Here is an 18,079-nt window from a genome sequence, read left to right on the forward strand (position 1 = left end):
TTATGTTTACTAAACAGAGAAGAGTTCTTTTAAAACTAGCTTTCTTTTTTTCTAAAGTAAGTATGATTTTATCACCAGAGAAAGACAAAAGTTAGATTTTGATCGAACACAAACTTTGAATAACGCTGGAGTGGTCTCAGTTTACCCACCAACTGTAAAAACAATGTCCACCAAGGGTTATTTTCAAAAGGTATTTTGGCTAAATTACCTTAACAATTGCAAACAATACTCTTATGTAAACCCCAGTGCAAAACCAGAGGCTAAAAGACTTGATGGAAAAATGCATTATACTTCACACTACAAAGTAGAAAGCCCAAGGCCAGCTTTATAACTTTGTATTTGGTCAAAAATTATAAAATAACACAAGCAAAGCGACATCTGTGTTTTAAATAAAAGGACAAGTGAAGCATTTTCTGTTACAGTATTTTAATACATTCATAAACCAAGTTTCATTACAACTCTAAAGGAATTTCTTAAGTCATGCATTATGGCAACCTTGATTTTCTGGCAAGCTAGAAAATTATCATTTCAAGAGGAATATAAACATGATAAAGATATATACATACTCTGAAACTGCCATGCACAAGATTAAACTGGAGCTACAATATCTTTAGAGACACATTTAAAAGTAGTTCTGTGTACTCATTATGTACACTGCACGGACTGTAAAAAGGAACATATCAACTTTTTAAAGGAACATTTTTTCTTTAACGTGAATGGGATCATCCTCAGTGTTTTTTTATTTAAAAAGTTTAGTTCTCTTTGACATTCTACATCTTAGCAGAAAAGACATTCAACACTGTTTCATTAAGTTATGTGTGCAGTTTTACATCTATTGTGAAGCAATGCTCTTCCAAGAAGAATTTACATCAAAACACGAGCAAATCCAAATTTAAAATATGTAAATGTTTCTTCAAACAATTACTGTATCAGGAAGATATTTTATATTCACTTGCTACACTGTATCCCTTCATCTACCACACAGTAAAACTGAACATGTAGCTGTGGTTAAAACAGACACCTCGAATGAGTGAGTAAATCAGTCAACGTTCACTTGGTCCGCCTTATAAATACTCAAAATGCCTCTGTCATCTGTTTTGCATCCTGACACACGAGGCAACACTAGCAGATGCTGTCCTATTTTGGATTGTGCTGCTCTAGCTTATACCCCCGTCTGAAAATGTGAGCAGTCATCAAATAAATTAGACAGGCGGCCTATAAAATATGATATCTCCCCCACATCACCTCTCTTTCCCATGCTGGGCAGAGATTTAGTGATGGATGTGTTTCTATTTTTGTGAATAGCTAACCATAAACTGATTTGAAGAAAGTAATTAAGATAAAAATTCCTATATGTACTACTTAGCTTACAAAGATTTAAGACCTGTAACTTTGCATTGCTAATGTTAATAATAGTAAGACAACCTTAAATGTAACAAATATTGTAAATGTAACATACAAAGTTGACTTGTATTCTTTGCTAAAATATGTGATAATTCCTTAAATAACAAAAATTTTAGAATGTCCTAAACTTTATTTATAGGTAGTAGTTTGTGTTTTAATTTTTTTTATCCTATTAACTTGTGAAAATGTATATCACAATCACAAAGTAAAAGAAAATATTTGTGTACATTAAAAAAATCTCATAAAGGGAAAGAGTGTTTGACAAAGATTGCACATTTCAGTATAGGATTCAACAACTGGAGAATATTCTTTTGGCCTATTTTTTATTATTTAAATTTTACTGTACTTGTCCACATGTTTTCTTCAAGGGAGGTCTAAATTTTAAACACAGGAATTTATATAATTTTTTATTGACTTTAAAGAGCTTGATGGTTCCATTATAATCTGTATGGACTCAACCAGTGGACTTAGTGTGCTCATCAGCAAAAAAGTGAAAGCAAATGGAGCCATTAACCCTTGACCAGGCAGTCCCTGCATAGGGATCAGCTGTAACCAGTCATTAAAACAGAACCCACTGCTATTTTTAGAAACCTGCTGAGAAGGGCACATTCACGACCACCTGCACTTCTGTGACTAAAAAGGATTTAACAATGGGTGTCATTTCATTTGCATCACATTACAGAGAGACCCTTCAAGCTCATTTTAAAACCAAACTTTTTAAACATAGCACCAATAAGAAAATTAGGGTTTGGCCATTTATGTCTTTGATGTAACAATGTCTCTTAAAAAAATAATAACTCCTTTATTATTTAAGAGTCTGTTAGGATTTCGTTCAATTGTGTCATATCTGTAAGTAATTTGATTTGTCAGTTCAGCTGCAGAACTGAGTATGTAGGTAACACCCACAAGAAACTAAATTCTTAATCCCAAAGCCACCTGCTATTGTCCTAGTGCCAAAGAGAAAATGCTAAGTCAATGTCTTATGACGACATGCGCTGGGACAAACACCAGTGTTTCCCCTACCATTATTCAAGGAGGGTACCTCGCCTTGCCAACGAGACCTATGGACCCTTCAAGAAGATCAAGCCATTTAGTTATCATACATGTTCTGCAAAGTATTTTATTTTCACTTTTACTATTTTTACATACATTTCCTATTTTCTGTTACTAAATCAAAGGTTTCATGACACTACTTGTTGCACAGGGGCAGTAATTAGTACGGCACACTGCTTCTCCGTGTGCGAAGCTGCCTCTCTCTTCCTCACAGTTTAGATGAGCCATCTGTGCTGGCAGTTTTCTGCGTCAGTGGAGCTGTATCTGTCCACTGATATTATTTTTTAATGCATCTTTTACAACAGTGTGCTGGCCAAGACAACAGCGCAAAGTGTTATATTTTACAAAATATCAACACATACATTTAAACTGACAGATAAATGACGAATGTCAAATCTAACTAATAATTAATATGCATTAACTAAAATACAGACTAAAGTGCACTGAAAAAAGCCTGAACCAGTCAAAAGAATCTCACTGAGCATGAACATTTGTTCAAACATTCAACATATGGACATAATGGAGGCTAAATGCTGCACTTACAGTAACAGTAGATAGAAAAGATAATTCAGGGTTTCCCCCAATGTATTATAAGGCTGTTGGGCCGCCAGGCTTTACTTCCTCCTCCCCACAGGCTAAGCGTTGTTATTTTTATTTAAAAACAAAAATGTTTGAATAAATTTTTTGTAAAATCTGCGCAGTGGTGCAGTTGGTAGCACTGTTGTCTTGCAGCAAGAAGGTCCTAGGTTCGAATCCCAGCCCGGTGTCTTTCTTCAGGGAGTTTGCATGTTCTCCCTGTATATGCATGGGTTCTCTCCAGGTACTTCAGCTTCCTCCTACAGTCCAAAAACATAACTGTCATGTTAATGGACTGGAGTCCAGGGTGTACCCCACCTCTCACCCGTTGACAGCGGGAGATAGGCATCAGTACACCTTGCAATCCCACTAGGGATAAGTGTGTATGATAATGGATGGATAAGATTTTTTTTATACACCAGTGACTCCAGACGTGTGGCTCTGTGTCTGCGCTGAAACTTGATAAAAGTTTTTGTTTTTGTTCCTCGGGGGGACAATGTGTTCATGGGGTGGTGGTTTAGACCTTGAAAGAGCTATTGTGTTCACCTTGTAGTAACGCAGCATGCTGGGTGTTTTTTTGTACACCCAAAACTGTGCCAGTTTGATGCATATCATATCAAATGTGCCATATCAAATGTCATATCAAATATCAAATGTCTTCTCTGGCAGAGTTGATGGGTGTGGCTGTCCAAAGATCAGAAAAATTTGTACCATAAAGCCCGGGCTACCGAAACAAATAGTCTCTGTGGAGCTTATTACAAACGCAACAGTCACAAAATGAAAAAGCTTGGTCCCCACAAGGGCTAAGTTTAATTGGCTGAGATTAAAAGCAATCAGTGATAACTGTAATTTGCTGAGATATTTGTGAACATACAGAGCTCAAACTCAAGATTAAACTCATAGCACCTGATTTTAGCTATGGTAACAAAACAATATAACTATGAAGATGTTCTTCGCACTTTTGCAAAGTAAACTTGCTAGCTCCTTAAAATCTTAAGTTTAAATGTTAAACAATTTTAAATATTTTAAAATGATCCATCTTGAAACAATTACATCAAAATTAATATCACTGTCACTCTCAGTAAACAAACAAGTGTTAAAATTCTGGATCTATGGTTTATGTTAAAATTCTATGTTTATGGGGGCTCCCTGAACGTCTGGAGGGTTCAAGTGGCTGCTGAGTTCATTTATGCCTGGGGTTGCCTCTAAATGTGATCAGCATTATATAGCGTTTTTAGATCTACTAGTCAGGATTTAACAGAAGTGAAAAAAATTATATTTATTTTAATTGTGTTTTTTTTGGTTTGTTGTTTTCAACAGTATAGTTGTGTAGTTAAGCATTGTCGACAATATCTTCCAATAACATATAATTAGCCAGTAATATTCCTACATTTGCTGTCAACATTTTTAATACAAAAACACGGCAGGCACAGGCAATCTGTCCAGGGTATACCCCGTCTCTCGCCTGCTGACCGCTGGAGATAGGCACCAGCACCCCTCCTGAACCCACCAGGGACAAGGATGCATGGTAATGGATGGATGGATGGAAACACGGCGTGCCGCTGGTGGAATGACTTGGCACCCCGACAAACTGGCTTACCAAGTTTTCTGTGGGAAATCCTGTAATTATTTTATGCAACACAAAGGTAATCAACTTTAATTTGAGGATTTGTATGCTTCTATTGTTTGGTGCATTCAACAAGCTTGTCTGTTTTCCTACATTTTGTCTTGGAAGTGCATAATTCCTTAATTTGCGAGAACATATTTCTTACAGCTTTTGAACTTAGAAGAATGATTAGTCTGTACCTCCGCAAAAAATTTGAATAAAGATAGGTGATTTTAAACAGAGCTTCAATTAAAGTCTATTTAATGGCCTGTCATTGTCAAAATCTACTTGAATACTGATCTCTGGTTAAAACTTATTCAAGCAAGACATGGAATAATTTTCCTGGTGGAAAACACAACTGTGTCTAAGTTTTAACAATAAAACAGAAACTACAACAACCAGCCAGAATTTCACTAAGTTTTTAATGAAGCCCCCCACGACCAAGTGCCCAAGCACACAACCCACACCAAGCAAGAGACCCAAAGGACCCAGGTGAGGGACGAGCTGAAATGTGCTATATAAAAAGAATTGATTGATTGACTGTATAGGTGTTGAAACATGTTCAAGAAAAATTTATCAAACATCTGGTTGTCCTTGAATAAAGCCTGTTGTAGAAGACATGATTCAGATGACTGGGAATATACACAGGCACATATGGCACAAATGTCCCTATGGATGAAAGTCAATTGGTTGTTCAAGAACATCCCAGAAACAAGCAAAACTGAAGTCTGACATAAACAGTGCCTCTGCCCACAGAGAAGCAAGATTTACACTAAAGGTGACTAAGCGGTTGCCAGACAAAAAAAGAAGCTATTGCTCTAAAAGAACATTAGCTTATTTTCAGAACATTATCTGTAAATAATCTAACACAATAATTACATTTTAGATAAAAAAAATCTCTCTAAACCTAGGGTATGGTGCTAACAACATATCTAAATGTGCACTATAAATATATCTTCTTTCCTATGCCAAACCAAATCATCGCTCACTGCCTAAGCTGAATTTATTTTTGACCAGGGTAATATCATCATATACTGCAGGGGAGCAAATTTTGAGCAAGGTCTTGCAGAATTTCAAACATGATCCTCATCCTGGATACAATCCAAGATTATTTTTAACAGCAAGAAAATTCACAATATTTTACTTGCTAAATGCAGTACTCTCCATATATGTACATATTTTTATCTCCCTTAAACCAAGGTCATTAATAATAATTATGAGAACCATTTTTTTCTGGTGTTAAATGACCTTAGCTGGCTTTATTTCAAACTCCATTCCTAGAAGATTTACAACACCTATCCAGTTCAAACAGAAAGTCCATTAACTAACATTCTATTTTGGATGCCTGAGGCATTTCAGTCCTTCAGTGAATTCAAAGCTCATTAATTGATTTGATAAAGAAATTTACAAGGTTCGCATATGTGTCCTATAAACCTAGTCTTAACACATCATCTTTCAATAATTAAGTACATTCTTGCAATTTACCATTAGGTAAACTGTAGACATTACCAATACTTTTTTTAAACACAGTCAAGATTAAAATTTTGTTAAGGGTGCTAAGCAGTTTACTGACTAATACATAAATCAAGTACGGAAGAAGCTTCACAATTTTCTTTGAAATGAATTAAGTTCAAAAATTTGCTAGTGTATAGAACATCAAATATTACAGAATCCACATGTAATACTGATGTAGTTTTAATTAATTATTTATTTAATTAAAACTAATCTAGACGAGCCATTTGCTGTGTGATTCTGAAATATGAAACAATTGTTTATTTCGGACAGCATCAATATCAAGCAATGAGGTGTCAAACATTCCTGACCAAATTGAGTAGGGGGCATATGCTGAGGAGGCTGGGCTCTTGTATATAAAGGCAGCAGCCCAAGACATTTGCTCTAACTGGGAGACATCTAAGACAGGTGAGTGTAGTACAATTGTCCCATATATTTTTATGATACAATTTAACAATATACCACTTAATTTATGTAAAACATTCTTTACCAATTACTTTTGAGTTAAAATCTATGAACACATATAGTTTCTGTATTGGACAACTATACACCCAAAACGCTAGAATATCTTACATAGTTATTAAAACTAAAAAAAACTTTGCCCAACTCCGTTTTTTATTTGTAGTACCTTGGCACCTCAGGACACTGAAGCATTTCTGTTTGCATCAGCTGAGGTAATTTTTCAAGAGGCACTTGTGAATTTATATTAATGTAATTTTGTTTTATCTTTACTGTGTGACTATATTAAAAAAGTTTCATATATTTAGGCTCCTCTAATAGTGCAACCATGAGCACAGATGCGGAGATGGAGGCCTATGGCCCAGCGGCCATTTACCTCCGGAAGCCAGAAAGGGAGAGGATTGAGGCTCAGGCCGCTCCATTTGATGCTAAAACAGCTTACTTCGTGGTGGATGCTGATGAGATGTATCTCAAGTGCAAAGTCACAAAGAGGGAGGGTGACAAAGTCACTGTTGAAACACTGGAAGGAGGAAAGGTAAATCTAATTATTGATCTTATTATAAAAAAAATACAAACTCCACTTAAAAAAAAACTGCATTACTTGTATGATATCACTTGAAAAAAAAACGTAATTTGTGTTTTTTCAATAGACTGTAACAGTCAAAGAGGATGACATCCACCCCAGAAATCCTCCAAAGTTTGACAAAATTGAGGACATGGTCATGATGACTCACCTCAACGAGCCTTGTGTGCTGTATAACCTCAAAGAGCGTTATGCATCCTGGATGATCTACGTGAGTTCTCAGCTGCATTTCAACTTAAAAGGAGAAACCATATCTGTGTATTCATTTAAATGGCTAAACATAGATTATCCCTTCTTCTGTAACAGACCTACTCCGGGTTGTTCTGTGTGGTCGTGAATCCCTACAAGTGGCTGCCTGTGTATGATGCTGTTGTTGTAGCAGGATACAGAGGCAAGAAGAGGATTGAGGCTCCACCTCACATCTTCTCCATCTCTGACAATGCCTATCAGTACATGCTCACAGGTAAATCAAAGACTAAAGTGTTTTCCCAAAAGAAATGGAAAGAAAGAACATATCCAATTTGACATGAACTTAATGCAGCTACTAATGTATTATGGTGTACGTTGCAGATCGTGAGAACCAGTCTGTCCTGATTACGTGAGTATTGCACAAACTCAATTGGTCATTCTTTTACAAAATGTACAAAAATTAAGTTGATAAGTCATAATGTGTCTCTGGTATCTCAGCGGAGAATCCGGTGCTGGCAAGACTGTCAACACCAAGCGTGTCATCCAGTACTTTGCAACAATTGCAGCTCTTGGTGGCAAAAAGGACCAAGCGCCGCAAGGTGCGGGAAAAATCCAGGTGATTATCCGTTTTAAGAAAAAACAGGTTTCCACAGTGTATACTTAGGTGCATACTGCAAAAATATTCACAACTGTCAATGTGCAGGGCTCCCTTGAGGACCAAATTGTTGCTGCTAACCCTCTGCTAGAGGCTTATGGTAATGCCAAGACTGTGAGGAATGACAACTCTTCCCGTTTTGTAAGTTAAGACAATGCTTAAATGTTCACTGATAGTTAATGCTTGATTTTAGAGTATAACACATAATATTAATTTTGCTTAGGGTAAATTCATCAGGATCCACTTTGGTACAAGTGGAAAGCTGGCTTCAGCTGATATTGAAACATGTAAGTAAAACATATGATGTAATCAGTATTATCTATTATTAATTTATAATCTGTACCATGATTTCCTTATCAAAGTACTTACTTATATTCATGTAATTCTTAGATCTCCTGGAGAAGTCCCGTGTCACCTTCCAGCTGTCTGCTGAGAGGAGCTACCATATTTTCTATCAGCTTATGACAGCCCACAAGCCTGAGCTCATTGGTAAATGATCAAATACTTGAAATTTGAATGTAAAAAATTGCAACTTATAAGACAAAGAAGCTACAATGATTTGTTTCTATTGTTTCAGATGCTCTGCTGATCACCACCAACCCCTATGACTTCCCAATGATCAGCCAGGGTGAAATCACTGTCAAGAGTATTGATGATGTGGAGGAGTTCATCGCTACAGATGTAAAAGAATATTTAATTGATTTTAAAAAGAATTTTCTTAAAACATGTATTTAGTGTACTTAAAACTTCTTTCTCTACATAGACTGCTATTGACATATTGGGCTTCACTGCTGATGAGAAGTTTAACATCTACAAGCTCACTGGTGCTGTGATGCATCATGGCAACATGAAGTTCAAGCAGAAGCAGCGTGAGGAGCAGGCTGAACCAGATGGCACTGAGGGTAATTTATAAAATATCTCCAATCTTATTCTGTAGAGACACAAAAATTGTATAAAATAGGTTAAAATGTGTTTTGTTTCTTTCCAAAAGTGGCTGATAAAATCGCCTACCTTCTGGGTCTGAACTCAGCTGATATGCTAAAGGCTCTGTGCTACCCAAGAGTCAAAGTCGGAAATGAGATGGTCACCAAAGGTCAGACCGTCCCACAGGTAATTTATACCGGTTGTGATGTTAAGCAGATGTTTATTTGTTTATTACATAAAACTGACAAATTATTCTTCTAGGTCAACAACGCTGTCAGCGCTCTGTGCAAGTCTGTCTATGAGAAAATGTTCTTGTGGATGGTCATCCGTATCAATGAGATGCTGGACACAAAACAGGCGAGAGCCTTCTTCATTGGAGTCTTGGACATTGCTGGCTTTGAGATCTTCGATGTGAGTAAAGAAAAACACCAAAAACTCATGTAAACCATTTTTGATTTCAAAGGAAAATAAACAACCCTCAATAATTACAGTTCAACAGCTTGGAGCAGCTCTGCATCAACTTCACCAATGAGAAACTGCAACAGTTTTTCAACCACACCATGTTTGTCCTGGAGCAAGAGGAGTACAAGAAGGAAGGCATTGATTGGGAGTTCATTGACTTCGGCATGGACTTGGCTGCTTGCATTGAGCTTATTGAGAAGGTAAGTTGCTGTATTACTCAGCTTAAACTAGTAATATAAAATTTTTTTATGTATATAATACTTCATTTTAAATTTGAGATGTAATTTAAATTGGTAATTATTCACAGCCATTGGGCATCTTCTCCATCCTTGAAGAGGAGTGCATGTTCCCCAAAGCCTCTGACACAACTTTCAAGAACAAGCTGATTGATCAGCATCTTGGCAAGAACAGGGCCTTTGAGAAACCCAAGCCCGGAAAGGGCAAAGCTGAGGCTCACTTCTCCCTGGTTCACTATGCTGGTACAGTGGACTACAACATCACTGGCTGGCTGGACAAGAATAAGGACCCACTGAACGAGTCAGTGGTTCAGCTGTACCAGAAGTCTGGAAACAAGTTGCTGTGCTTCCTGTATGCGGCTCATGCTTCAGCTGAGGGTAAGAACCAGCAAAATAAACAGATAACCCTAAATGTAATAGATTAATTTACCATGTGGGAAACACCCTGAATACACACACACTGTGAAATGTTCTAAAACTTTCAATCAGTGCCCAAGAAACAAAATGTTTGAAGACTCAATTTTTAAGAGTGTTTTTTATGTCGTGGAATCTACATTCTACCACTAAGAAGTCTTTCAAACGTATCTAGAATGAATATGTGATTAAATTGTACTGTTAAGGTAAAGGGAGCTTGACATCAGTAATGATTTATTACCATTGTTTTCAATGTCATAATTTCAGCTGACACTGGTAGCAAGAAGGGTGGCAAGAAGAAGGGTGGTTCTTTCCAGACTGTGTCTGCTGTTTTCAGGGTATGGAAATTTTTTCGAGAACTATCGAAAGGTAATGGTTTAAAATCATCTAAGAAATAATTTTACTATGCTGATCCACAGGAGAATTTGGGCAAGCTGATGACCAACCTGAGGAGCACTCATCCTCACTTTGTGCGTTGCCTGATTCCCAATGAGTCAAAGACCCCAGGCAAGAAGCTCAGTCATAGAAATTTGACATTAAGCTGACATTAAAAAAATGTACATGATATTGTTTGGAGACACTGTTGAATTATTTTTCACTAAATATATTACCAACCATCAGGTCTTATGGAGAACTTCTTGGTCATCCACCAGCTGAGGTGTAATGGTGTGCTGGAGGGCATCAGAATCTGCAGAAAGGGCTTCCCCAGCAGAATCCTCTATGGTGACTTCAAGCAGAGGTGGCTTTCTGAATGTACAAAGACGTTTTCAAATATTTTCAGATGTGAAGATAGAAAAAAGCAACATCCAAATTTTCTCTCATAGATACAAAGTATTGAATGCCAGTGTTATCCCAGAGGGGCAGTTTATTGACAACAAGAAGGCTTCAGAGAAGCTGCTGGGTTCCATTGATGTGGACCACACTCAGTACAAGTTTGGACACACTAAGGTATGTTGGAACAAGACAGTCAAAGCCATAGCTGGAAACAATTCTTTTGCTTTTTTGTGTTCTGACTTGCAATGTTTTTGCAATTGTAGGTGTTCTTCAAAGCTGGTCTTTTGGGTTCTCTTGAGGAGATGAGAGATGAGAAACTGGCTTCATTGGTTACCATGACTCAGGCTCTCTGCAGAGGATATGTCATGAGAAAGGTGTTTGTGAAGATGATGGAGAGGAGGTGGGATTACTTCTAATTATGCTTGACAAACATATGTCTCTAAGGTGAAAAAAACATTTATCTTTAATTGGTGGGCTTTTCTTTCAGAGAGTCTATCTACACCATTCAATACAACATCCGTTCCTTCATGAATGTGAAGAACTGGCCGTGGATGAATCTGTATTTCAAGATCAAGCCTCTGCTGAAGAGTGCTGAGACTGAGAAGGAGTTGCAGAATATGAAGGAGAACTACGAAAAGATGAAGACAGACCTGGCTACTGCTTTGGCCAAGAAGAAGGAGCTGGAGGAGAAAATGGTCTCCTTGCTCCAGGAAAAGAATGATTTGCAGCTCCAAGTAGCTTCTGTAAGTAGGGAGATTTTTTTTATTCATGTGTGATAATTAAACCATATAGTTCCCATGTTAAACTGTGTGCTTAACATAAGAGTGGGGTTATGTTTTGAGACTGAGGCTATGAACACTAGATTTGTAACAACAAATAATAGATTCTGATATTATTAAAGAACTATTTATATAAAAGGATAACATTAACATTAGTTTTCTCATCCTCAATCATAGGAAGTTGAGAATCTCTCAGATGCTGAGGAAAGGTGTGAAGGGCTGATTAAGAGCAAGATCCAGCTTGAGGCCAAACTCAAGGAGACAACCGAGAGACTGGAGGATGAAGAGGAAATCAATGCTGAGCTGACTGCCAAGAAGAGGAAGCTGGAGGATGAATGCTCTGAGCTGAAGAAGGACATTGATGACTTAGAGCTCACCTTGGCTAAAGTGGAGAAGGAGAAACATGCCACTGAAAACAAGGTTCACATCACTGAGACATAAATCCACAGAATTTGTAAAATCTACAAGCCTATACTTCAATTAAAATGTTCTATTTCAACACCTTTAGGTGAAAAACCTGACAGAGGAGATGGCAACTCAGGATGAGGCCATTGCCAAGCTCACCAAGGAAAAGAAAGCCCTCCAAGAGGCCCATCAGCAAACACTGGATGATCTCCAGGCAGAGGAAGACAAAGTCAACACTCTGACCAAGGCCAAGACAAAGCTGGAACAGCAAGTGGATGATGTAAGACAACGGTTTATTCGTCTTCCTCATTAGGCATTAACCGAATGATGCAGTCTTTGTATTGATTGCTGTGATTGACTGTACCGACTATACAACAGCTTGAGGGCTCATTGGAGCAAGAAAAGAAACTCCGTATGGACCTTGAGAGAGCCAAGAGAAAGCTTGAAGGAGATCTGAAATTGGCTCAGGAGTCCATCATGGATCTGGAAAATGACAAGCAGCAATCTGACGAGAAAATCAAGAAGTAATTTCAAATTTTTTGCTTTTTGGCTACTGTACCTCAAAGTGTCCAAAAATTTTATCTTTTATTTTTTCTTGAAATCCAGGAAGGACTTTGAAATCAGCCAGCTTCTCAGCAAGATTGAGGATGAACAGTCCCTTGGAGCTCAGCTTCAGAAGAAGATCAAGGAACTCCAGGTACAACACATTAACCTTAATAACATTTGGCAGATTTTTTTATTTTCCATATTGATCTTGAGTGATTACTTCAATGCATTTGAATTCTAGGCTCGCATTGAGGAGCTGGAAGAGGAGATTGAGGCTGAGAGGGCTGCTAGGGCTAAGGTAGAGAAGCAGAGAGCTGACCTCTCCAGGGAGCTTGAGGAGATCAGCGAGAGGCTTGAGGAGGCTGGTGGAGCCACAGCTGCTCAGATTGAGATGAACAAGAAACGTGAGGCTGAGTTCCAGAAGCTGCGTCGTGACCTTGAAGAGTCCACCCTGCAGCATGAAGCTACGGCTGCAGCTCTCCGCAAGAAGCAGGCCGACAGCGTTGCTGAGCTGGGAGAGCAGATTGACAATCTGCAGCGTGTAAAGCAGAAGTTGGAGAAGGAGAAGAGTGAGTACAAGATGGAGATTGATGACCTGTCCAGCAACATGGAGGCTGTCGCCAAAGCAAAGGTGAGTGGGTACTTCATGTTTTGCAATGCTCAGACATACAATTTGTAGTTCATAAGTACCTTTTACATATATTAATGATGGTTTCAGGGCAACTTGGAGAAAATGTGCAGAACTCTTGAGGACCAACTTAGTGAAATCAAATCTAAAAATGATGAGAATGTCCGCCAGCTGAATGACATTAATGCACAGAAAGCAAGACTCCAGACAGAGAATGGTAATTCACCTGGCCTTAAACCACTGTTTTACATTGATTCAAAATTTTCAGAAATAATGTATTTATGACTTTTACAGGTGAGTTTGCTCGCCAGCTTGAGGAAAAAGAAGCTCTTGTTTCTCAGCTGACAAGAGGCAAGCAGGCTTTCACTCAACAGATTGAGGAGCTCAAGAGACACATTGAGGAGGAAGTGAAGGTATGAAAATCTGTTTACATTTCCTTTTGTCATAAATTATGAGGTTTGAACTAGACAAATCATTCTACTATCAACTTTGTGCTTTCCAGGCCAAGAATGCCCTGGCCCATGCTGTTCAATCAGCCCGCCATGACTGTGATCTGCTCAGAGAGCAGTTTGAGGAGGAGCAGGAGGCCAAGGCTGAGCTGCAGAGAGGCATGTCTAAGGCCAACAGTGAGGTGGCTCAATGGAGGTCCAAATATGAGACTGATGCCATCCAGCGAACTGAGGAGCTGGAGGAGGCCAAGTGAGTCATAATGAATGTCTCAATTTAATTATGTGTAATTTTTATTATGCATTTCTACCAATTGAAACATCTATGCACTATAGGAAAAAGCTTGCCCAGCGCTTGCAGGAGGCTGAGGAATCCATTGAGGCTGTGAACTCCAAGTGTGCCTCTTTGGAGAAGACCAAGCAGAGGCTCCAAGGTGAGGTGGAGGACCTCATGACAGATGTGGAGAGAGCTAATTCTCTGGCTGCCAACCTTGACAAGAAGCAGAGAAACTTTGACAAGGTACAGTAATTTTACAACAAATAAAAGGCTGATTAATTCAGATAAAAACATATTCTTAATTAGTCCTCATATTTCCAGGTCCTGGCAGAATGGAAGCAGAAGTATGAAGAGAGCCAGGCTGAGCTGGAAGGAGCCCAAAAGGAGGCCCGCTCCCTGAGCACTGAGCTGTTCAAGATGAAGAACTCCTATGAAGAGGCTCTGGACCAACTGGAGACCATGAAGAGAGAGAACAAGAACCTACAACGTATGTAATTCCTGATTATTCAAGGAGTTGAGCAACTCCAAAATTACTGAGACACATCCTTTTTATGCTTCATCATCCATTAACTTAATCAATTCTCTATTGATTAAGCTAATAGAGAATGATTAATTCTGAAATTTCTTCCAAGTTTATATTTGGCAGATTTACATTATAGCTTCATTTATGTATTTACTTTTCATTGCAGAGGAGATCTCAGATCTGACTGAACAGATCGGTGAGACTGGTAAGAGCATCCATGAGCTGGAGAAGGCTAAAAAGACTGTGGAGACTGAGAAGTCTGAAATTCAGGCTGCACTGGAAGAAGCCGAGGTAACATTTTCCTCGTCAAATGAATAGCAATATATAAAATACATCTACATATGCATACTCTCATACCTTTATATTTCTGCCATATAATCTGGTTATATGCTTGACCTTTCAAGGGCACCCTGGAGCATGAAGAGTCTAAGATTCTCCGCGTCCAGCTGGAGCTCAACCAGGTCAAGAGCGAGATTGACAGGAAGCTGGCAGAGAAGGATGAAGAAATGGAGCAGATCAAGAGAAACAGCCAGAGAGTGATTGACTCCATGCAGAGCACTCTGGATGCTGAGGTCAGAAGCAGGAATGATGCCCTGAGAGTCAAGAAGAAGATGGAGGGAGACCTGAACGAGATGGAGATCCAGCTGAGCCATGCCAACAGGCAGGCTGCCGAGGCCCAGAAACAACTGAGGAATGTCCAGGGACAACTCAAGGTGCGTTTGGTGTTAAAGCACAATTTAATCTGAAGAGTGTAAGACTGAACTGAAGAGTTTGACTCCGACATTTGTTTTTGTTGTTAGGATGCTCAACTGCACCTTGATGATGCCCTCAGAGGACAGGAAGACATGAAGGAGCAGGTGGCCATGGTGGAGCGCAGGAACGGTCTGATGGTGGCTGAGATTGAGGAGCTGAGAGCCGCTCTGGAGCAGACAGAGAGATCACGTAAAGTGGCCGAGCAGGAGTTGGTTGATGCCAGTGAGCGTGTTGGACTGCTGCACTCTCAGGTTGGGTTTTAGTTATTCACAAGAAACCAAGGCTTTCCAGGTCATGTGAACCACACTTCTAAATTGTATCATTCTGATTAATTTTCAGAACACCAGCCTTCTGAACACCAAGAAGAAGTTGGAAAGTGATCTGGTCCAGGTTCAAGGAGAGGTGGACGATGCAGTTCAGGAAGCCAGAAATGCTGAGGACAAGGCCAAAAAGGCTATCACTGATGTCAGTTTACTGTCTATATAAATTGCTATCTCAACAAACAGAAGTTTAATTTTTCCAGTGTTCAAACATTGCTGCTTAATAAACACCCATTTTTTCAGGCTGCCATGATGGCTGAAGAGTTGAAGAAGGAGCAGGACACCAGCGCTCACCTGGAGAGGATGAAGAAGAACCTCGAGGTTACAGTCAAGGACCTGCAGCACCGCCTGGATGAGGCTGAGAACCTCGCCATGAAGGGTGGCAAGAAGCAGCTCCAGAAACTGGAGCAGAGGGTATGAAAATGTTTTGCTGTAATGCACATAGTGTAATTGTGATATATAATTATAGTAATATTGAATTGTGTCCTTTATCAACATCTTTAAACAGGTTCATGAACTGGAGGCTGAAGTAGAAGGTGAGCAGAGACGTGGAAGCGATGCTGTTAAAGGAGTTCGCAAATATGAGAGGAGAGTTAAGGAGCTGACTTACCAGGTGACTATTTTATTCTGTTTTCTAAACACTTACTAAGTACCTCTAATACCAAATAGCATTACTTTTTCCCTGTATGTCATTTGTCTTGTGTACAATAAGTCTTTACAAACATTTGGTTTATTTCTACAGACTGAGGAGGACAAAAAGAATCTGGCAAGACTTCAGGACCTAGTGGACAAGCTTCAGCTCAAAGTGAAAGCCTACAAGAGACAGGCTGAGGAGGCGGTAAGTGGTCGTCTGTCATCAAACAAATAATGTCTCCTTTAAGGTAGAACGTTGCAAAGCATTCATTTTACATTTATGTCAACTAAATAATTGTAATCTCAAAACTCTCAGGAGGAGCAGGCCAACAGCCACATGTCCAGGCTGAGGAAGGTCCAGCATGAGATGGAGGAAGCTCAGGAGCGTGCTGACATCGCTGAGTCTCAGGTCAACAAGCTCAGAGCCAAGAGCCGTGATGCTGGAAAGGTAACATTTTCCTTCCCATCTCCCTTCTAAAAATACTTCAAAACCTATTGCAATGTAGATTTTTTCTATTTTATACATAAAATCAAATCAGCATGTGTTAAACTATGCATGACAATCAATATGTGTCAGGATGTAAATGAAACTTCATGCTTTTTCTTTATGACAAGCTCCATCAGCTCTTCAAACCATTTAACGTCCATTTTTCCTTCCTTGTTTTTCAGAGCGATTCTGCTGAATAAGAGACCAGACCTTCATGAAGCTTTTCAACAGAGTTCATAAAATATGGATCAACTGTTGAATTCTTTTTCCACTGTAATACTTAAATAAAAACTAAGCACTATCATATTGTGTATTGGAGTGTATTTTCTTGACAGAAAATTAACAAGATGAATACTAAAAATGTTTTTTCTCAGGAGTAACAGGTTCAAAAAGTGTTTTCTGTTACTCATTTTATTGTTAGACAGGGAGTCTATATAACAGTACTGTAATTAAGCAAAACTATACAGCCATGGTTGAAAATAACATTTGCTTTTTGCAAGACTCATAAAATGTTTATTTTTATGTACAAACAAAAGAAAATTACTTCAAACTATCACCGCTCGTCAGATTGTGTCTGTTTAAATTTGAGAACTCAAATTTACATAATTGCAGCATAATGTTTAGTGGAATGATCATACTAAATGAAAGATGTGTAAAACTCAGTTTACTTCTACTTTGTAGAACAACATGATTTTTGGTAAACCAAATTTTAAACTGTCATCCACTGAATCTCAAATTTAGTGCAAAATATTAATGCATTGTTAAAAATAATGAATGAAAAAAAAAACAAAAAGCAAATAATAGATGAAAGGAATAGCTATAGAGTGTGTCCTCAACAATACTATTGTGTGTGCGTGTGCCTGTGTGTATTTATGATGTAAAGCACTTTGAAACGCTCTGTTGCTAGAAGGTGAAATACAAGTAAATTTTGATTTTATTTTATTTTGATTTGCTGTCTAAAGTGCAATTGCCAACCTTGAGACCCTTGTTGCACATCTTGCAGTTACCAATCCAAATTTATAGATGCAAATGTTTTAGTACTTATTTACATCTCTAGATTTTCTGTTAGGAGCACAATCTAGTTTCTGGAATAAAAAAACAATTTAAAAATGATAGAAGCTTATAAGAAATGGAGCATTTTAAGCTGAACAACAAGAGTTATACAAGGCATCTCACTGGAGGCAACATCACAGACTTCTGGAGGCTCCAAAGTGGATTCACTCTGACATGTGATCTTGGCTTTTGCATGCCTTTCCACTTTTGTCTATGTAGTCCTACTCTCTTGGGGAAAATGTTAAGTCAACAAATTAAAAAGCTTTGCCAATTTTGAAAGGTTTCATTACACATTAACTGCCATAAAAAACAAGTTACTAATCAAAAGAATCTCAAATGGTTTATTCCACAGTTAAGAAAATATTTCTGAATATGTTCAGTT

General features: G+C 38.4%; 1 protein-coding gene across 1 annotated transcript; it reads left to right on the forward strand.

Moving 5' to 3' along the window:
* The first annotated feature begins 6,521 nt into the window (after positions 1-6,521).
* LOC102233637 (myosin heavy chain, fast skeletal muscle-like) lies at positions 6,522-16,948 on the forward strand. The gene is made up of 41 exons (XM_023348780.1): positions 6,522-6,559; positions 6,777-6,825; positions 6,919-7,145; positions 7,261-7,404; positions 7,500-7,656; positions 7,764-7,791; positions 7,881-7,998; positions 8,086-8,178; positions 8,261-8,324; positions 8,428-8,526; positions 8,615-8,718; positions 8,801-8,939; positions 9,029-9,147; positions 9,223-9,372; positions 9,453-9,623; positions 9,731-10,037; positions 10,341-10,411; positions 10,493-10,580; positions 10,695-10,812; positions 10,898-11,021; positions 11,111-11,247; positions 11,335-11,590; positions 11,804-12,046; positions 12,135-12,311; positions 12,410-12,555; positions 12,638-12,728; positions 12,819-13,208; positions 13,296-13,422; positions 13,500-13,618; positions 13,708-13,904; positions 13,988-14,171; positions 14,250-14,415; positions 14,618-14,742; positions 14,856-15,164; positions 15,252-15,455; positions 15,544-15,669; positions 15,768-15,938; positions 16,033-16,137; positions 16,267-16,362; positions 16,474-16,605; positions 16,827-16,948. The coding sequence occupies exons 3-41, from the start codon at positions 6,939-6,941 to the stop codon at positions 16,842-16,844; spliced, it is 5,820 nt and encodes a 1,939-aa protein (XP_023204548.1). The 5' UTR covers positions 6,522-6,559; positions 6,777-6,825; positions 6,919-6,938; the 3' UTR covers positions 16,845-16,948.
* Positions 16,949-18,079: the final 1,131 nt, after the last annotated feature.

The sequence above is a fragment of the Xiphophorus maculatus genome, chromosome 16 (genome assembly GCF_002775205.1).
Source record: "Xiphophorus maculatus strain JP 163 A chromosome 16, X_maculatus-5.0-male, whole genome shotgun sequence".
NCBI classification, from domain to species: domain Eukaryota; kingdom Metazoa; phylum Chordata; class Actinopteri; order Cyprinodontiformes; family Poeciliidae; genus Xiphophorus; species Xiphophorus maculatus.

Coding starts and splice junctions, on each gene's coding strand:
- LOC102233637 (XM_023348780.1), top strand. CDS start 6,939: ATGAGCACAGATGCGGAGATGGAGGCCTATGGCCCAGCGGCCATTTAC. Junction 9,148..9,222: donor AAGGTCAGACCGTCCCACAG/GTAATTTATACC, acceptor TTATTCTTCTAG/GTCAACAACGCTGTCAGCGC. Junction 15,670..15,767: donor CCAAAAAGGCTATCACTGAT/GTCAGTTTACTG, acceptor CCATTTTTTCAG/GCTGCCATGATGGCTGAAGA.